The sequence below is a fragment of the Xiphophorus hellerii genome, chromosome 5 (genome assembly GCF_003331165.1).
Source record: "Xiphophorus hellerii strain 12219 chromosome 5, Xiphophorus_hellerii-4.1, whole genome shotgun sequence".
Lineage (NCBI taxonomy): Eukaryota > Metazoa > Chordata > Actinopteri > Cyprinodontiformes > Poeciliidae > Xiphophorus > Xiphophorus hellerii.
In genome coordinates, this window is record NC_045676.1 from 23,023,622 (window position 1) to 23,045,188 (window position 21,567).

Below are 21,567 nucleotides of genomic sequence, written 5' to 3' on the forward strand. Positions count from 1 at the left end.
ATTACTCCCAGGTGTTTCTCGTTCCCTGATTACCTCCTGTGTATTTAGTGTCACCTGTGTGTCTGTGTCTTTGTTCGGGTCCTCGTCTCGTTTGACTTCTAATCTGTCATCTTTGTACCCAGTCCATCGTCTCGTCCGTTGTTTAACGGTTGCTACCGGCGTCGAGCCCTGGCTTCCGCTCGGCCGTGCTGCCCGTTGTATTGGACCATGTTGGACTGTGTTGTTCTGAATAGTCATCATTAAAATCATTTACTTATCGCATCCTGGGTCTACAGCGTCTGCCTCACCACCTCTACTCCGCAATTCATGACACTCCTTTGCAGAGGAACATCATATTGTTATGATGATGAGGCGGACAATGACACTTGAAGGTTGCAGTATGTCCCATAGTGCCATGCTTCAAAAAAATGACCCAGAATCCTTCAGAGTCCGATTGGAAAATGTCACAGTGAATATTGTTGCCTTTCTGTCATCACTGGACACTGAGCCATCTTCATGAATACCTTTTAATTCAAAGTTCCAGTTTATTCTTATTTATTCTATCGTTTAGGTGTGCAGTTTAGAGTTTAGACATTTTTACACTGTTTATACCTATCATGTTTTATTCATTATTACAGATACAAGTGCATTTCCTCAGTTGTACATAGTTTGACATTGTGAGATAATTATTTTATTTTGCTGGTTCAACTATTTGTATTTATTTTCCTTTGGTTTTTTTTCTCTCACAAAGACACTTTTTGAATGAAAATTGCTCTAAAATAAGACCTAAAAATTTTATCTGAGTACTTAAATATTGAATTGCATTAATTTAGGCTTAAATAGTCCAGTGAACATTATTTCATATGATCCCATAGCCCTGCAGACGAAGCTTTGGTCTGCAGATGTTTTAGACGTCCTCTAAAACATCTGCAAAATGAAGTTTAGACTCTTCATCTGGAAACTTCTCTTTCTGGAAAAAAATTAAAGCATAAATTATTGAATTTATTTATACACCTCTTATTGCTCATGTTGAAGACAAAAACAAGCTCACCTTTCAATGTTTTGTGACATTTATTCTTGTAAACTTTAACTAGGACGAATGTCACCATCAGCAGCAGCCCAGCAGCTAAAGCAAACAGGGCATAGAAAGCTAGATCTGAAAGTTGGTGGAGAGTCGCATCTGCCATGAACAGAAACAAAGAAAATAAACATTTATGCACATACAACACTATTGGTCAAACACATTAAAATAATTACTTAGAGTATTTGAAGTGAGATAATTGAGGCTTATAGGCATAAATCATAAGTCTTTATTAGGCATAAATCCAGGTTGATTGACATGAACATGTAGTCATGAGTAGACATTAGCTTTAGAAGAAAAAAAAACACCTTCGCATAAACTCCAGAGACACTGACAAAGGGTATTGCCTCCTTTGACATGGACCCAGTTCAGAGAAATGGTTGGCTTCATCCTCTACAGAACCAAACTACCTGGATTTATAAGAGTTATCTACTGCAGGTTGATAACCTTTTAACAGAATAAACCTACTTTGAAAAATTAAACAGACCCTTCAACTGTAAAAGGATCATAATGAGCAGAAGTTTTGGTTTAGGCTCTTTTCATTTGACATTAACCAATCAATCTGTCTCCAGATTCTAACCTTGAACAGCAAAATAAATGCCTTATACTTGGGGGAAAAAAATTAAAATCCTTCAAACGTGTACCATAAACAAACTACTGAAGCCAAAAGTGGACGTTTTCAGTATATGCTTTTCCTCGATGGTTTTCTCTAGATAGTGTAACTTATTTTTCTGTTTTCATGCGGAAAGCATCTGCTCTCAGCTTGCGTAGCAAACACAGCAACACCAAAATAGTCTGGCATGATCTCATGCATTTGGTGATAAAGCAAACAGTGGGGATTCACTTATTCTGTAAGTTTGTGCGAACCCAAGAGTACTTGAATCCCACTCATGCTGAATTTTGGTCCCAGTTTTAACCTTGTGACCTCGACACCTGATGTACAAAACTGCACTGAAAACTGAGGTAGTTTTTACCTCTGCGTCTCTCTCACCTACAGAAAGATGAAAGCGGGTGTAGTTTCCAACACTCGCCTCTGGGCCTGAGCCACACCAGTACGTTCCAGCATCTCCTGCTTCCAGCTTTGTGACCGTCACAGAGAAAGAGCTGGAGGAAACATTGCTCAGAATAAACCTACTTTGATCCATCATGTCTGTGCAGTTGCTGGCTCTGTCTCCCTTGCAGAGGAACATTGTGTCATTGGGATGCTGGGGTGCATAAGGGCACTGGAAGGTTACACTACGCTCCATTACGCCACTCATGTTCTTTGACTTAGCGCAGCACAACTCTGCTGAATAAAAACAGCAACATTTTTTTTTTTTAGAGAAAACAGGCTGAGATCACAAAAAATCAAAGGAGGCCTGCTTGGCTTCTCACCTTTGACCTCTAGCTCAACAGCAGAGAAATCATCAAATCCTGAGTTTCTCTGGACTCCACAAAGATACGACCCAGAATCCTCCAGGGTCAGACTGGAAATGGTCACTGTGAATATTCTTGACTTCCTGTCATCAGAGAGTCTGAATCGTCCATTTTGTGTGTTGCTAGAGGTGATCACTGCCTGCTGTCGACATGTGGAGGGCCGGTTTCCTCTGCAGAGGAACTTCAGCTTGTCGACAGACTGAGAGTCGTACGGACAGCTGATGGTCACTGAACCTTCCTCAATACTTTGGGTTTTATTCACTTTGTCGCAACATCTGTCTGACATTAAGATAAACAACAATATAAAATAACATATTTGAGTTAAAAAACAATGCTTAATTGAAAGAAACAAAAATGTCCTCAAGGAATAATGTTATCTTTGTTTGCTGTAATTTATTCCAATTTATTAATTTCTATTTATATATTAGTATCAAGCACTAATTGAAGAACAGTCAGTGTGTGGATCATGCCTAGTTATAACTTAAATAAATAACTAATAAAACATATAACCTGTATTAGTCAATAAGTACATATAAAAATGGCCATAGCTCGTCTTGTCCTAATCTTTACTGACATGTTTGAAACACCGACTTCAGTATTTACCTGGTTTTACTTCCAGCTTTCTTTCAGTGTTGATATCTCTTCCTATTATTGTCACTCCACACCAGTATTTCCCAGCGTCACCAAGATGAAGGTCAGAGATGATTACTGTGAAGACTCTGGTTGTTTTATCATCGTGAATGGAGTATTTTCCACTACTTCCTTGTGATGTTGTTATAAGAACATCAGCGTAACGACAGTCGTTGTTGCACAGGTATTTCTGACGACCCTCGAATCCCCGATCGTAGGGGCAGGAAACGTTCACGTCTCCGCCCTCATATCCAAACACCTGGTTCGATCCTGCAGCGCTGCTCATAGGTGCTGGAGAGAGAAAACATTAAGATGATTTTTTATATTTTTACTTTAAAAGATTGTTTTCTATCTTAATAGCTAAATACCAAATCTGTCTGTATGTTTAGATAAATACATAGAGGACCTCCAGTCAGTTCCTCAGAAACCAGTGGTGTTGTAGTTTTCATTGTGGTGCTCAGATGATAATGCACTGCCAGAAAAAAGAAAAGAAAATGTCAGTGTAGATTACATGTTTTTACAGTTAAAGTAAAGCCCAAAATGATTCATACTCCTGGTAGATTGAAGATTTAGGTCTAAAGAAAATAGTTAAAGTTTAGAAGTGTGCTTCTTCTTAGAAGAAGTATAATAGTGCCATGGAGAAATTGGAGTCTCAATTTACAATTAGGATGATGGCAAGGAGGGTTTCCAAAGAGATAGAGCTCATCAAAAGTCCAGTGGAAACATATAAAAAGCTGGTCAGCAACTTTAAGGTCAGCTTGGCTGCTACAATGCTAAAGGTTTTCAACCTTATTATTGAGAAGAGTAAAGGTTTCCCACGTGGTGTGTTTGTTTGAATGCGAATTAAAGCATCTAAATTCTTTAGTTCAAATCTGACACAGTTTACATTGTTTCATTTCTTGTCAGCAGCTAATTTTGTGATTGTTAGAAAATAGCTTTAAAATCAAAATCTGCCAATGGTAATAAACAGATTGGCAGATTGTGTTTATTATAGATGAACACAATCATTGTTGTGTAGCTACAGATTGTGTAGCTTATAGATGTATATAAAATAGAAATATAATTCTGTCAGTAAATATTACACACTTGTAACACTTGTGGTGATTACACTAGCAACTTTTTAAATCCTTCTGATATCAATTTTATTCATATTCACTTCCTGAAATATGAAACGCAAAAAGCCAGCAGCAATCTCAAAAACCCTTGACTTTAATATTCAGATGATAATTGGAGAGCATGCACAGTTTTGATCATGCGGTCTCTCAATATATCAAATCTGTACACATTCAGACATTAACACACACTGTACCTTTAGCCTGTTCCTCTGATGCTGGTGGTGTGGTAGTAATGATAGTTTTCACTGTGCTGCTCTGGTGCTCATACACTGTTAGAGAAAAAACCCCTCAATTTTAACATATTGTTGTTGTTTTCTTTTACTGTGATCTTTCGTCTTCAGTAGCCAAACATCTCAGCACATTCAGATAACTGAACTCTGAGCATTGAAATTTCCATAGACGCTCAGATGATCTTTTAAAATAGAAAAACAAAGAGGGAAAAAAAATACAAAAAATGTCAATACACATACACAGTTTCAAACCAGGAGCACAGTAAAAGCAAACCAGCTCCTTTCGAAAAAAGCTCCTCTCTCTCCGCCGTTTCCTCATGTTTTGCACACAGAAACAAATGTTTTTCAAAACCTCACCGTCTGCGACAAGATAGAAAACTGTTTGAGAGCAACTATAGAATCACTAAACTCCAGTCAATTGAAGAAGGTCTAACATCTCCACAACCATCATGCAGGACTCACTAACAATTCACAGACTAATTTTCTGTTTCAGTTTCGATTTGAGCCTTGAAGGAGTAAAAGGCACATGCTTTGTGGTTGCCGGGCAACAGTAAAACATCTGGAAAGACAATCGTCCTCAACCGCTCATTCACAAGTGGTTAAAGGTTTACAGCAGAGTAGTTACCAAATTACTTGAATCATATTTTTGCAATTCAACACATTGGTCATACGTGTCATTTGCTAAACGTAGCATTCCTGTTGCAACAGGGAGGCCTAGTGAAACCGCTTTCTCTGTTTCATGTGTGTGTGGCCTGGTCTCTCTCACCTTCTGTCGTGAGGCTTGGTGGCAGACCCTCAAGCTTTTTTTCTCCACTTGCATTTCGTTCTCCTTTTTCTGTGACAACCAAGAAGTAAAATGAGGCCAAATATGTCACAAAAAAAAGAAGAAAGAAATAAAAACGCAGCTCGTGCTGCAGCATCAAGGTCTACAGCAATCAGTTGAGGACATCCGTGGCATCAATGTTTGGTAAACTCGTGTAAATATTTTTTTCATATGCCACACTAGAAGTTGTGGGGACTGTTTTCTGCCAGCAGGCTGAATGTAGAATACGCATAATAGCCCAAAATCAAGGATCCTCAACCTTCAGCTCTAGAGCCGCATGTTGCTCTTCGGACCTTCCAAAATAACTCTTAATAACTTTGGTTAAATAAATCAGTTAATGTTTTTAAATACAGATATAATAACAAATGCAGGGTATAGCCATATTTCAAAAATTCCTGCAATATTTGCATTGTATTTCCACAAAGAATGACACTAAAAGTACCAGTCATATGTTTTTAGATACAAAACTATTATTAGTGGATCTATAAAGTACATCATAATTTATGACATCTTTAAAAAAAAAATGTATCAAGCTAATCTATTTTTTTGTTATATTTGTCACCCATAGGCTATTTTTTGTCAATTTTCCCCAGAATCTTTCATTAAGAAATGTTCCACTTTAAAGAATTTGAGGTAAAGGTTTCATCTCTCACCTTTGACCTCTAGCTCAACAGCAGAGAAATCATCAAATCCTGAGTTTCTCTGGACTCCACAAAGATACGACCCAGAATCGTTCAGGGTCAGACTGGAAATGGTCACTGTGAATATTCTTGACTTCCTGTCAGCAGAGAGTCTGAATCGTCCATTTTGTGTGTTGCTAGAGGTGATCACTGCCTGCTGTCGACATGTGGAGGGCCGGTTTCCTCTGCAGAGGAACTTCAGCTTGTTGACAGACTGAGAGTCGTACGGACAGCTGATGGTCACTGAACCTTCCTCAATACTTTGGGTTTTATTCACCTGGTCGCAACATCTGTCTGATAGAAAGACAAAACTGTTACCTACAGCAAAAATTACAGAAAAATGTAATTTGAAGAAGCAAAGAGACAGAAATGTAGAAATCTTTGAAAACTTTGACGTACGTGTCCAGGCCAGAAGTAGTAGAATTTTCATATCATATGTTATAAGGTTTTAATAATTAAATACTGAAATAATATAACATCAAACCAAAAGTACAAACCTCTTATTGTATTGTTGTTTGCATTTGAACTAAAACAGACTTCTGATCTAATACTAAGACATTTAAAAATTTGATGAAGACAAGTTTAAAAAATGTTCTTTAAACAATATGAGGTAATTTTTTTGATGTTTTGTTTTAGGCAATCTGTGTTCAGTCGTATCAGTCTTATTTTCTTCTAGTCTATGTGAATTTTCTATTGAAATCTCATGATTTAATTTAAGTGTAACACTCCCCAGTCACCATCTTCATGCTTTATTCAATGAAAAACACTTTATGTCTATATTTTAGTTGGTGTTGTGGTCATGTTCTTGTTTAAGTTCAGCAAGATAACTCTGATCAATACATTTTTTAAACAAAAAAAGCAATCAACGTGGATCATTCATAGGTTTTTTTTTTTCTTACTTCTCGTTCTTCTTCTGCCTTTTATTTGTTGCTTTTTCTTATTTTTAAGGACAACCCTTACAACATAGAAATAAAACTAGTGGAAAAGTAACCAAAATTTATCATTCTCTAGTTTCCACCATCAATCTTGACACACACCGACCTCCCTGGATTCAGCTTTTTCCTCTGCATCTACCATTAAGCTCATACTTTATCATTCTGAGGATTAAGAGTTTGATTATTTACCTGCTTTTACTTCCAGCTTTACTTCAGTGTAGATATCTTTTCCTGCTCTGGTCACTCCACACCAATATTCCCCAGCATCACCAAAATGAAGATCAGAGATGGTCACTGCGACGACTCTTGTTCTTTTGTCATCGTAAACGGAGTATTTGGTTTTATTTCCCTGCGATGATTTGATAAGAAAATCACTGTAACTACATCTGTTCTTACACAGGTACTTCTGGTATCTCTCATATCCTGGATCATATGGACAGGAAACCGTCACATCGCTCCCCTCATATCCAAACACAGAGATCAAACCTGCAGCGCTGCTCACACAACTCAGAGCTGCTGCAGAGAGAAGACAACATTAACCAAGTTTGCATGTATTTTTTTCTCTTTAACACTGTGTATAATCGTATACAAATAGTATCATTTTCAGATCTATTCCCATGAAATAAATGCAATGAAAAGCTTGTTCTTATTCTAATTTTTTAATCACCTGGTAGAAATAAAGATTATTTGTATTAAAGAAACTTGTTACAAGAAGAGAAATCAACATCCGGCAAGAAAATGTTCTCAAAATCAAATTTGATAACTTACTGAACAACATGAGCTGCAGGTTTTGAATGTTCCACATCGTTCATAAAACTAAAGCAAAAACCAGGACAAACAGCATTGAGAAATATTGTGAGGAAACAGTGTGTTTATGCAGTAAACAAAACATTCAGAGGAAATTTGGCAGATTTAAATCAACAGCGGTGCCGAGTCTACTTGATTTTACTTCAGAGTTTGAATATATTTAACTTTTTCAGAGTTATTTCAACAAGAGATTGAGTAGTTTTCACTCTTTCAACTGTTAGACGTGAAGAATCCACAGGTGGCAATCTAGAGCAACAGCACCACCTAGTGGCCACCACGGTATTTTTTAAAAAAAAAGATTTATTTATAATTTTTACTATCGGCTGAAATTAACGAGCCTATTAATGACACCGGAAATACTGAAGCAGGTAACGCTGTCGTTATACCTGAACGTTGCAAACAATAAGTTCTGAATTATCAGTATTTCACCAAAACAAAAAAACAAAAACAAAATGTCACTATAGGTTTGCAGCAAAATTATTGTTTCAAACTTAATGACAAAATCATGTGTGAAGAAAGTCCAACTAATAATAAACATCTTTACCCAATAAAGCAGCTCACCTTCACAGCCGTAACCTCAGCAGTCAGCTTGTTGCAGAGGATTTATCTGCATTAATGCTTGTTTTTGTTCTGGGAATCGACGGAGTTTGATGAATTTGCTAATGGCTGGTGGGTGAGGAGGGGCTCTGTCTGGAGGTCGAGGGGCAGGGAGGAAGTGGGTCTGGACTACAATACAAGCCAACAACAACACAACAGCCATGACCCTCTCTGCTGCGCATGTTATCAAGTATCCTGTTAGGGGCCTGACTGTTTCTGTCTACTTTCTGTTCACCGCAACACATTCAAAGGTTTTCAACCCGTCCCTGAAGGCGAGGCTTTAATGATAAATGGGTCTCCGGCTTTTCTGAACGCTTTTGTAATGTCTGCATTTACACTTCACTTGCTTTTCACGCTTTTAAGTTGATTAAAATTTTAGAGCCCATTTTTTAATGATATTTTTTGCTTGAGTATTAATTTTAGAGCTGACCTATTAATCCATGACGAGCCAAGCCTCCAGAAGAGTTTAACCCTTTAACTGCCACCAAAATACTGTCACATGCAGGTCAATGGGTCAATCGGACACATGGCAGTTGGGGAGAAGAGGGGGAATGAATCTACGTAGCAATAATAATATTACTCAAGTCAAAGAAAAAGGTACTGTTCAGTAAAACTACTCTTTTTTAACCTTTTTTCCAAAAAAGTTACTCAAGTGTATGTAACCAGCACTACCCACTTTTGAACATAACACCAGTAGCCTATGGGCTACTTGTTAACAAGCTTACGGCGCTTGTTGCATTAGCTAGTCACCTTTTAGCTAACATTACCTGTATCCAACAGCATTAATCAACTCAGTCGATTAGTTTGGGAAAAACAGGTTACGACATGTTAACAATGGATTAAACAGTTTTAATTGCTGAAAAAAGTGACAGAAGGCACAGATACTGGAAGTGCGGAAAGCCCCTATACTGTATCAAATCTTAATAGGAATAACAGAGAGCTGGCCACTCTGAGGTAAAAACAGCAAACAGCTTCCAGTCCAGGGGGGCACGGCTGACTGCCGCCGTCAGCCGGGCCTTTGGGGTGGAACATCAGTGGTAATTAGTGACCTGTTTCTTCAAGAATGCCAGGAGAAGAGCGGGACAAAGAGAACATAATGTTTGGGCTCCAAAGAGCCATTAGCTGAAAACAATGCATCTCTCAGGTCCTGCAAGGCCTGTGCTGGATATTTCTCCTGTTTACCAAAGACGCGACTTTCAGATACTTTTTATCTGATTCAGATACTATTTTATTTATTTACTTATTAGTTCAAGTGTAGAAATGCCTTTCTGAATATATTTTCAACCTTCCCTCTGATGCTAACTAAAAACATTTCTGATTCCTTTACACAGTCAGCTGATTGCCTCTCCACACCGAATAGTTCCTATTAAGCTATTCTTAACCGTAAGGTTTTCATTCTCAAAAAATAGCAAGTTGCCAGAAATTAAATACATGAAACTAATTTCATGTTGAAAATTACTTAACAAAAAAAACCAAACACATCTTGGTAACCTGGCACATGACATACCAAGATGTTTTAAAAAAAAAATAAATACAAACTGAGTCATAAAATGACCAAATAATAAACTCTATTTTGATACCAGTTCCATCTATGTCAGCAAAATGATTCTCATAAAACATTTTTTCAGAAAAGAGGAACAACTTCTGCTTCTGCGTTCATGAAGGAAGTTAAACGCAACTAAAAGTATTTTATTCTTGGAGGGATCATCAATATTTGCATGTTTTTATCTTTCGCTTGTCATCAGCGATAGTTGAGCTTCAATAGATTTGTTCTTAAGAGAAACAAATCCATTTAAGAAAAATAAAAAGACATATTCACTACTTAAATTAATATGCTGGTTTTTTTTTTTTTTGGTTCCTATTCCTTTGTCATGTTTTCAGTTCAAAAATTCGATGTGAAACCTGTGATTTACTTTTGTGTCACATTTATGCAGCATAAAACAAATGATTGAATGACAAAGATAGTAAACAGTCACTAATACAGAATAATACATTTAAACATAATAAACATATGAAATATAACTGTTAATAAGATATGTGTTCCTTTTATCTCTACTTGTGTATTTGTATATGTTTTTATTTACATGTGGGCAATATGTAGCTTTTTTTGTATGGATAATAATACGATTGTTTCAATAAATTCAAGACAACTTATGGAAACCCTCGTTGCAGTAGATGTCGTCAGCTGCTGTGACGTTTTCATAGTCACATTCATCTTCATCCACGTCATTGACGTGACAGGTGGCATGTTGTTGCCTCGAGGCCATCTGCTGTGATCTCATCACCATAGAGTCATGATTCTGATACACCTGAAAGAAACAGCAGATCACATTTCATCAGTACATGATGCAACAAAGAGGATTTTATAAAGACGCTTTGAAATACACTGATGGACGTGATGTGAAAAAAAATGGTAATTCTTCGAGTTTTCTCCTCAGTTTCATTTCATCTGAAAACATTTGAATAATGTGAAAAAGTTCAATATTTTCTTAACCACTCATTGCAGAAAGTGAAAGTCATACAGCTTAATTACTCATACCGCGAAATATTTTAAGCCTTTATTTCTTGTAAATGTTGACTATTATAGGCTGTAGCTGATGAAAATCCAAAATTCAACATCTCAAAGAATTAGAATATTGTGAAAACTGTACAGCATATTCATATAAAGCTGAGTGGAGGGGATTTTTAGACATTTTGGAACAAAATGTCTAAAACTGGTTCATGTTTTTTGCAAGTTATGTGTCTTTGGTCAGACGAGACTGAAGTAAAACTTCATTGGGCTTTATAAAACGTTCTAACCCTGCAAAACACAGTTCCCCACACTGACACATGGAAGTGGCAGCATTATGCAGTGGATATGTATTCATGCAGGAGGTTAAGGGGAAGCGGGTCAGAGTTTGTGCACAGACGGACGGAGCTAAAATACAGGGGAATCCTGGGAAATCCTATCAGTTATTATTATCCCAATAGTACCAAAAATATTCTAATATAAAACTTTAAGTTCATATCGCCCACCCTTTATTGTGCACAAGCGTAAAAACCTTGACGTCTACAGATGTGGTGTAAACGTATTTGTACGATCGATCACACTTTGACCGCAAAACTTTGGACATTAGTTTTCTTACATCTTCTCCGCCACACACTTCCTGCGCTTCCACGAAGTCGAGCTTTTTTCCGTCTGCAACGACTCCAATTTCTGGAACAGAACGAAACATGAGGAAACAGCTGTGCACGCATGCATTTCACCGAACTGAGGACAATTGAGGAAGCTCTAAATTCACCTTTTACTTTGGAACATTTGCTCTTGAAAACCGTGACCAGGATGACAGTCAGCAGCAACAGCCCACCAACGATGGCAACGAGTGAATAGAGGGCGACGTCTGGAAACCCTGAACAAAGAAAAACAATAAATTAAACACAAAGCTGCGTTGCTTCCTAGCAACATTCACTGCGGTTCACAAGAACTGTAAATCAGTTGCTTTTATTTATTATTATAAGCTCTATTACAATTTGGAAATCCATTACAGAACAGTCTAAAATACAATGTTTGTCAGAATTTTATAATGCTGAGGGATTGAGCTGATGCAAAGTAATGGAAATGAACAGCCTTTGTCAGCACAACTCGTTTGAAACTTGGAGCACTAATCTCGTCTTCGTTTTTTCCCCCCTCTTTTTATTGACGTCCCTGGAAATCTTATAATTCTCACTGGTTTTGTCGTGGCAAGCTATCGGTTCTGATTCATATCTCAGGTGAGAGTTGAAGTGTAGATCGACCAATAGTTCACCAAACCAGAGCAGAACCTGCATTACAGCAGACAAAGCTTCAATCTGTCCATCCATCTCTCTCGCCCATCTTACTAAAACTTGTGAACGAGATACTTGAAAACAACTTGACCCTGTGTGGATTAGGAAAATAAAATCCAAAAAACTGTAAACCTCTGCTCTCAATTTTTGTACCTTAAACCAATGAAAAAAAATGTGTGTTGTGTTTCCTCCCGGGAAAAGGCATGACTGAGATATTAACTCACAGTGGCTAAAAATGAGCATGGCATCAGAGGAGAGTATATAAATATCACTGTGCTTAATAAGCATAAGAAGTGTTTTCAATATCAAACTAAAACCAAAACTGAAAACATTAGGTTTTAACTGGAACATTTATAAAGTAACAGACGTACCTTTAGCTACCACCCTGAAGAAAACCTCCACTAAAATACAAACTCGCCTTACCTTCAATGAGTTCCTCAGAGACCGGCGGGGCAGTTGTCACTCTGCTGCTCTGGTGCCGAGGTACTGTCGAAGAAACCAACAAATTCTCACGAGAGGTTTGGGTTTGTGTTGCCCAGAGTCAAACATCTCAGTGAAATTAGAGTTACTGACACACAAAATATCTTTCTCATTTATGGTTTGAACTGAATATTCCTCCACAGGAAACGAGATGATTCTAAACAACCGAGAGTCACGTGAAATAGTGGAAACAAATTCAGTCGAATTCTGTAGAGGTGTTAAAAGCTCTGAGTTATTTTGTTTTCAGTTTCATTTGTGGTATTGGGTTTCTGTTATTTTTGACTTTCTCACCCGTTGTGATGTCTTGTGTTGGCAACGCCTGAAGCGTTTTCTTTTTGGCCACATTCTGTTCTTCTTCTACTGTAGCAGTAAAAGAAACAACAGATTGTAAAAGCGATCATAAGGCTTGCCCGACTCAGTATTACATTTTCTTTGCGATGTTCATGATGGAACTTGGATGGATTTGGAGCAAAGCAGATTTTTTAATGCGAAACAATTTTTTCCCATATTTTTATTTTTTTATTTTCTAGCTTGTCTTGTTTCAAATGTGATCATATAATTTATGTTTTTTATATTATTGTTCCCATCTGTTTCATTTTTATCCATCAACATATACAATAAGTAACTTTAGAAGCTTTGCACTTTTGCTAAAAAAACTTTTTCAAATAAAAGATATAAATATATATCTTTTGCTAGATATATTTACGTAAATTGTCCTTTACTTGTCCTGTGTTCCTCTCACCTACAGACAGATGAAACTGGGTATAATTTCCGACGTTCCACTCTGGCTCTGAACGGCACCAGTACGTTCCGTTATCTCCTGCTTCCAGCTGTGTGATTTTAACGGAGAAAGACTCAGAGGAATCACTGTGCACTAAGAACCTGCTTTGACCCTTCATCATGTCTGTGCAGTTGCTGCGTTGACTTCCTTTGCAGAGGAACTTCCTGTTGTTTCGGTGATTAGGTGGATAAGGGCACTGCAAGGTTACTTCATGTCCTGCAGTTTCTCTAATTATCTTTGACTTCACACAGCACCATTCTGGAAAGTACACAAAATAAAATTATTTAAGGGCCTATGAACACTTTTTTGATATACATTTTTCCTCAACGTCTGTTTATTTGAAAAGTGTTTGACTCTTACGCATTATAAGTACATAAATTTGATCTCTCACCTTTGACCTCCAGCTCAACAGCAGTGAAAACATCAAATCCTGAGTTTCTCTGGACTCCACAAAGATACGACCCAGAATCGTTCAGGGTCAGACTGGAAATGGTCACTGTGAATATTCTTGACTTCCTGTCATCAGAGAGTCTGAATCGTCCATTTTGTGTGTTGCTAGAGGTGATCACTGCCTGCTGTCGACATGTGGAGGGCCGGTTTCCTCCGCAGAGGAACTTCAGCTTGTCGTCAGACTGAGAGTCGTACGGACAGCTGATGGTCACTGAGACGCCTTCGTTACCTTGGATGTTGTTCACCGTGCTGCAGCAACTGTCTGTAAAAACATACTCAGATGATGTCGCATGTTGCGGTTAAGCAGCGGCTTCATAAATAGCACATTGCATGGACTCTTTCAACAGCTAATGCTTTCGCTTTCTCACTGTATTATCACTCGCTGCAGTCGGAGAAAGTGTCTATTCATTTTCTTTATGCTTTTTAAAACTGCCAATCAAAAATAAATATTAAAAGTAATTGCTACATTTCGGGGGCGCCGTGGTGGGGCAGAGGTAAAGCACAACCCATGTAAGGAGGCCTTAGTCCTTGACTCGGACGTCACAGGTTCGAGTCCCAGCCTGATGACTTTGCCACATGTCTTCCCCATCTTTCGTTACCCACTTTCCCGTCTAACCGCTCTCAAATAAAGGCCGCCTGAGTTTAAAAAAAAAAGAAGGAAATAGTTCATTTTAGCGCCACCCTCATTCGCCCCAGACTCCACAGAGATAAAGCACAACTGATCTCTTCATTTGGGCGGACACAGCCATAGATCAGCTTTTTAATGAAGCATTTTATTTTATTACTGCATCTCTCTCGCTCCTTATGAATCTGAATAAAATCCAGCAGAAATCCTTCCACTGTGTTGCAGGTGTTGCATGCAGGTGGCTCAGACCTGTGACCCATCTGGAGGAGCGACGCGCAAATGTACACGGGTGTGTGTCGCTCACCACCATAAGCAGAAATAGGATGATTTCCAAACAAAACCAAGCGCTAAACCCTATAGCCTACTTTTCACAAGACAGGAAAATAATGTTGTGATTTTGTTTCATGAGCTGTTAGATTAGCACACACATGCAACAAGCAGAGAACTGCACGACTTTGTGCTTTTGCACCCACTGTTGTTTGCTTATGTGAGCTCCATCAAGGACTTGAAAATACATTCATCTCGTTCGCATGTTTCACTGATCAGTTGGCTTCTAAATGCAAATGGTAGAGCTGAATTTTGTTTAGGTCCAGCCAAGTAAAAGGAGCTTGAACCGTGAACATTTCTGATTTTGGTTTCCTTCCACTTTACATCCATGTGATATTTATTGATGCTCTATAACTTCAAATCACAATAAAATCTGGAAAGCATTTGGAAATACTTTTCTGGGCGTTGTAGTCCAAGCTGCTTATTTGCAGTTTGTTATTTGTAGGAGCGTATTTTTTATTGTCAAAAGAAAAACATTCTTTTTTTTTCTTTTTTTACCTTAGTAGTTGATCTTAAAAACAATTCACTAAGTTCATAAAGAACAGTGAGGTTTTCAGTTCTGTATGAAATGAAGCTACACCCTTCTGTGTGTAAGGTGTGTATGTTTTCGCTCTATGTTTCCATGTTACTTATATCCCAATGCTTTGTTTGAAATGTTGAAAGTAGCAGCACCGCAAAGGTTTGGTAAACTAATCATTAGGCATGGAGGAAATCCTGTCATTGTGTTAATTTTAGTCAACTGCCACCCGTTCTGAATATCGCAAACACTTAGAGCCTTGCCCCTTCACACAGTCACAAATCCTGTTTGAAAACTATTTAGCAACTTAAATGGTAAAAAAATAAAAAATTACATACCTTGTTTTGTTTCTAGTTTTAACTCGGTGTAAAGATCTTTTCCATTCCTTGACACTCCACACCAATATTTCCCAGCGTCGGCTGACTGGAGGTTAGCAATTGTTGTTGTGAAGATTCTTGTACTTTTGTCATCATAGATGGAGTGTCTGGGTTTAATTGCTTGTGATGTTGTAATAAGGACGTCGCTGTCCGCGCAGTCGTTCCTACACAGGTACTTTTCATAAGTCTCATAACCCTGAGGATATGAGCAGGAAATATTCACACGTGTACCTTCATATCCAAACACACGGATCAAACCTGCAGCGCTGCGCACACAGCTCAGAGCTGCTGCAGAGAGAAGACAACATAAGAAAACATTTTGAAATCAAAAGTCAGATAACAGCATCAGGGGTTCTCATTCTTTGGCATATTGTCATGCCCTCCCTCCTGACATAGATTTAAGATGTTATATAAAATAATTTTTAAAAACTTACAGCACAGAGTGAAGAACAGTTTCTGAAAGCTCCACATCTTTGATCTCTTTCAAAGAAAAAGAAGCTCACCAGGAAGTGAGCCCAGAATAAAAATAACACCCACTCTGAAACCATAGCTGGTGCATGATAATCATTCTCACTTCTTCATTATTCAACTGGCTAATTTTGAGTCGTTGGGGGTTATCAGATGAGGACTCTTGATCAGAGAGGCTATAATATTCTCTCCCTCAATGTTCTCTCTACAAAGACAACTAAAGTGTTGTCTCATCTATTCAGATCTTTATAATAAATTTATGGTACAAATATATAAACTCAGTAAAGTTGTTGTTTTGGTTTTTTTTAAATGCAGTATGTGTGTTGCTTGTGGTTATTTAAGGTTGAAACAAAAACAAAAAAAAGAAATAAACCTCTGAATTCACTTTCCTGCATTTTCTACTGCACTTAATTTACCAACCACAGAGGGGCGCTACTGCCTTCCTCTACTGAAGTAAGGCGCTACAGGGAAGCTGATATGGGGTTTTTAAAATCTATTAAATCCTAATCCTTATTTTGTCTTCTTTATTTTGGTCATATATAGTCGTACCTAGTTGAATTGAAATGCTTTTTGTAATAAAATCATAAAACAGTGACCTGAGTCTCATTTACTTTCAGGATTCATTGGACGGTGACACATTCTTTCTTTCTTTCACTCAAATGGGTTTTGATGATCATGACTTACATAAAACTCAAACTTCAGTTTCTCCGGAAAAAAAATAACCATGTAAACAAATACCATCGTACTAAAAGTATGTCAGTGTTGTGGACTAAATACTCTTGCATGCACAAAATGGCCTTTGCTTCACAATCCTCTCAAAGATCTAATAATACTTGCTGCTTTGTGCACATTGTTTCCTTCCATTCAACTTTCCATTAATATGATTGAATGCAGTTGTGACAATGATGATTGCATCATCATTGCATAAGCTATTAAGTGGTCACAAAATGTATGTATTTATGAATGTTTTTGGTTTTCTGAATAACAACATTTTCTGAAATAAACGGTTTTAACTGACTGTAACATCAACATTAAAAAACAATCTGTGTGAAGTGAGTCTTTATAAATGATTTTCACTTATGGAAATTGTTTTTGATAAAATCACAATTTACTGAAATGCACCTGTAGCATAATGAGCAATTCCTCATATTGAGCCATTAGTTTCTTGCATAGTTAATAACAAATGTCTTACAGTCTCAAGAACGCTTTCGTTGACTGAACGGAGCAGGAATAACTAAAGTACAGTCTTCAGTTTGACAGGAAACCTGGATTTTTTTTTTTATAATTTTGTTCTAGATTTGCTGCTGGGTTTGCAATAATTGCACTGCTGAGTGACTCAACTTTGAGCAAGCTCCAGCTGTCGGCTCAGACACCAAAATACATCGGTGCAGAGAGGTGTTAACAGTCTCCCCGGTGACTGGCAGGTGTCCACGTCCTTGCTCCAAAACAAGAGCAAATCGTGAGGCCTCCACGCCACCAGACCGGCCAGTTGGTGCAGAGTTTTTCTGCATGTTGTGTGTGGAGCGTGTGAGATGTAAAGTGCATCTCTCATGTTCTGCAAACGTGGATGCTATATTTGTTTCCATGTTTCTGAAAGAGATGGCTGTCACATCAGTCCCTGGACTTTGCAGCGTATAGATGCTGCCACCTGCAGCTGCCACTTGCAAATTGTTTTATAATTTATGGAACATTTGTGTCATTCTGTGGCTCCATATGTTAAGATTTGGCTAAAAGCTCTCTAGGAGGCAACACGTTAGGAAACAAAATATTATTTTCTGCCTTTAAGAGAATATTATCCTTAAGTGTTTTAGATTCAACAAGGGAAAAGAAAACTATGAAGACATCCACGATTAAAATTTGAATTTGAATATTAGAAGTGTACAACTGCTATGCAAACAAGACTGGTTCATCTTAGATGCTATTACATATTTGAATGATTGATAGGCATGAGATAAGTGTGTTAAAGAAACGAGCATGTTCTAAATATGATTAGGAGGATGAACTGGGTTAACCATAAATTATGTGCTAAAAATATAATTTGTTACAACTAAGAAAAAAACTAAAAATTAAAATAAGGGTCAGTTAGAGCAGGAAGCAAGTCAGGAAGAGCAGTGTGGTTTTCGTCCTGGTCGTGGAACACTGGACCAGCTCTACACCCTCAGCAGGGTCCTGGAGGGTGCATGGGAGTTCGCCCAACTGGTCTACATGTGTTGTGTGGACTTAGAGAAGGCGTTTGACCGTGTCCCACCGGGAGGAGGCCCCGGGGAAGACCCAGGACACACTGGAGGGACTATGTCTCTCGGCTGGCCTGGGAACGCCTCGGGATTCCCCCGGAGGAGCTGGAAGAAGTGGCCGGGGAGAGGGAAGTCTGGGCCTCCCTTCTGAAGCTGCTACTGGATCTTTTCTGGATCACTTTTGTGGATCCAGAAAAGCGACCCGACCCCGAATAAAGTGGAAGAAAATTAATGGATGGATGGCGGAGTCAGTAAAAAAAAAAACATGTTGTAAAATTCTTCTATTTTAAATTAATTGGTGCATTTCAAGTGCATTGATGTATTTATTGGGCCAAGTGCTCACTCAGCTGCTTTTATTTTTAATGATGTCAGTATCGGTTCTCCATATAAATCATCTAGATGTTTAAAGTCTATACAGAGAAGCATGGGAACTTTACGAAATACATTTGTCTCCTTATATCATCTCCTCTTTCGCCCCTTTTTTTAGAACCACCCACACACACACAACCTAAAATATTATTCCACCATGTTCAACAACTGACCCCACCCCTGGCCAGCGCATTGCAAAATGTCAGCGCCGTAACCGGGTGTGTGTGGGCGGAAGCGTGCGTGTGTGTTTTCCCCGAGCTCAGCCATTCCCGTCGCGTCCAGCTGACCGCTCAGCTGTGCCTCTCGCATACTGCAGCACAAACTCTTTTCATATCTCACACGCTCTCGCTCAGAAAGGTTGACATTAAGACCGCCGTGCGGAGGGATAAGTGTGTCCCGAATTAGCGGGGATGGCAGGCCGAGCTGGGCCGTTTCCAGGGCCGGTTGTTATGGATGTTGCTGTTGAGGGGGGAGTTGGGTTTCTGCAGAGTGCTGGGCTTGGAGCTGAGCAGCGCGCAAGACGCGTGTTGAGGTCTTCTCGGACTACAGCCCAACATAAACACACATGCCGCATACGCATCTTTCGGTGAAGACAGGAGGCGTTACACGGACGGCCCTCTCAGTTTTATAGCATCTATCTTAGACCTTTTTACTACGTCTGGATGTCTCTTTCCTGTTCCGTCTTCTGTTACACTACCACTCACACTATTTCATGTTAAATCAGTAGGTCATATACAAAAACAAATCACATTTTTGTGCAAAGACACGCATTTTAAAAGACAGTCTGCAAATTTTGAGGCTATACCATTTCTTCATTTGTACTTGTTTAAATTTTTTATGTCGTTGGTGATCACTAAATGATGCTCCATATTTAACTTTTGTTGACAACATAATTCTAGTATCTTATTATTATTCTGAAGAGCTGCTTTGATTGTTTTGGTGACGTTATTATATATGACGTTAGACAGAAACCTGAAACATTTGTAATATTGGTGTCACTGAAGCCAACGTTATGACAGCACAGAGGTAAAGACTTAAAGACGTCAGAAGAAAAGCAACAACACTGGCGTCTCCTCTGAGTGTGCAGCTATCCGAACACCATGAGGTTTTCACTTCCTGTTGCAAGGTGTTATTTTCCAGGACTAGCAGAGGAATCAGACAAATTTACAATTCATCCATCCATTGTTTATACTCTCTTATCTTTGCAGGGTCTCTGGAGGGCTGGTGCTTGTCTCCAGCAGCCATTAGGCAAGAGGTGAGGTACTGCCTGGTCGCCAGTCTATCACAGAACAAAAGACACACAGGGCAAACACGCATTCACATAAAGACTAACCAGAACCTTGAGAACCAAGTCATGTTTTTGGACTTTGGGAGGAGGTTGGCGTGCCCAGAGAGAAACCGCACAAGCATGGATGATTTGATTTTGATTTCTCTATGATCTCACAAGAATTGAAGTGTGTTGCAGGTGTTGCCTAAAAATGGATCCAGAAATGTACCTCAATATAAGGCCCACTAACTCATAATATCATCATTAGGGCTTTCCCCACCTGTTTAAAGCTAAAGTAACATCAGGGTATGGAAACTTCTCATTTTGAAGAACATAGTTGAAATGGATTTAGCAAAAATAAATAATTAATGGGAGTACCAGGGTTTCGACCTCTCCCCTGAAGTCCCGAAAGAGGGTCAAAAGACCTGAGTCCAAACTGACGATTCTGATGGCTCAAATTAGCATCCCTTCTTCAATTGTAAACGTGGCCATTGACCGTCAGGCCAGAAAGGAGGAGTGGAAAATCATGCAAAACTGCTTATAGGATGCTAGCTTTTTAGCTAAAATCCTTCAGGTCAGTCGACCCGTCTCTGGGCTCCAAAGGTAGAAATGTTAACATAGGACCCTTCTCTGGTACTCACAGTGTTAAGGTAATCTTAACTTGCCTAAAATTCTAAAAGTTTATTGCCTGCGAGATTATACGTAGGAAAATTTACTTTTATAAAGTGTTATCCTGGCCGTTGCCTTCCTATGAAATTCTGCTTAATTCTAATCTCACTTCACTACTCCCTCTGGACTCCGGCAAACGAACAGCTATCTGGTTCAACTCAGCACTCCTCTATTCATAGTGGAGGATGGTTGTCTACAGTCCAGGCAATTTCCGGTAAGCTTTGTATCATTACACCAGTGCATTACGTACCTCACGGCCAAACTTCAGTGATTGAGTAAAATCGCTAAAATGATTCATCCACTTCCTGGAATCCACGCCTCCAGGAAGCAATTGTTTCAGTATCAGAGAGTCCAGACCCATCTGTACACAGCGGAGCACAGAACAAGGACTGGTTTTCACCAGGCTAATAGTGTGTGCGAGAGTGAAGGCGAGAGCAGAAAGGTGACATTCCATCCATTCCTGCTCTTCCTGAGGAAGGAGAGAAAGCATTACACACACTGCTGTTGACAGCAGACGTAGGGAGAGGCGTACAAACACCCGTCTAAGGTCATTCACATCCTCCAGCTCTTTCATTCCAACATATCAAACATCAAAGTTACCATTCATCTCACTTAGCTATCTAAAAGCAGCTCTTTTGGTCCGTTTGGCTACTGCTAGATGTAGCAGAATGAAGCATCTTTCATGAAACTCAAGAGAAACATATTTTTGCTCTTGCTATTGAACAGGCTATGTGTTTTGGGAGGGATGGAGTTGAAAAAATAACTTTTTCTCTTTTTGCACACACAAAAAAATAAATGAACACCGAGTGTCACTGACAAGATGCCAAACATAAAGAATTAGCCCTGACTTTTCCTTCTCTGCTACTAACTAATTGTCACTCACATTATTTTTTTATATTGGTTAAT

The 21,567-nt window shown here is 38.7% G+C and overlaps 2 protein-coding genes across 5 annotated transcripts in view; both read right to left on the reverse strand.

Annotated features, from left to right (window-relative positions):
- The window catches only part of LOC116719342 (polymeric immunoglobulin receptor-like), a 59,942-nt gene extending 50,922 nt beyond the window's left edge, over positions 1 to 9,020 (reverse strand). The window contains exons 1-2 of the mRNA XM_032561836.1: positions 7,658 to 9,020; positions 7,079 to 7,238 (exon numbers count right to left, since the gene is read on the reverse strand). The gene's annotated coding sequence lies outside the window, so the exon portion shown is untranslated. The remainder of the gene's footprint in view (positions 1 to 7,078; positions 7,239 to 7,657) is intronic.
- LOC116719668 (polymeric immunoglobulin receptor-like) lies at positions 493 to 18,377 on the reverse strand. 4 transcript variants are annotated; one of them, XM_032562253.1, is made up of 11 exons: positions 16,089 to 18,377; positions 15,616 to 15,939; positions 13,750 to 14,070; positions 5,218 to 5,286; positions 4,416 to 4,490; positions 3,504 to 3,578; positions 3,080 to 3,397; positions 2,435 to 2,755; positions 2,052 to 2,348; positions 1,031 to 1,159; positions 493 to 949 (listed from the first exon to the last, which is right to left on the reverse strand). In XM_032562253.1, exons 1-11 carry the CDS (start codon positions 16,123 to 16,125, stop codon positions 930 to 932), a joined length of 1,986 nt encoding a protein of 661 aa, XP_032418144.1. In that variant the 5' UTR covers positions 16,126 to 18,377; the 3' UTR covers positions 493 to 929. The 4 variants fall into 4 exon arrangements, with proteins under 4 accessions (XP_032418144.1, XP_032418143.1, XP_032418145.1 ...); XM_032562252.1 differs by having other exon boundaries at positions 15,616 to 15,942; XM_032562254.1 differs by lacking the exon at positions 5,218 to 5,286 and having other exon boundaries at positions 15,616 to 15,942.
- Positions 18,378 to 21,567: the final 3,190 nt, after the last annotated feature.

What these genes read in the sequence shown, in the direction of transcription:
- LOC116719668 (XM_032562252.1), bottom strand. Translation starts at nt 16,125, where the DNA reads ATGTGGAGCTTTCAGAAACTGTTCTTCACTCTGTGCT. An exon ending in AAAACTAGAAACAAAACAAG is followed by an intron (nt 14,071 to 15,615) that starts GTATGTAATTTT and finishes ATGTTTTTACAG; the next exon opens with ACAGTTGCTGCAGCACGGTG. An exon ending in AAAGCTGGAAGTAAAACCAG is followed by an intron (nt 2,756 to 3,079) that starts GTAAATACTGAA and finishes TCTTAATGTCAG; the next exon opens with ACAGATGTTGCGACAAAGTG.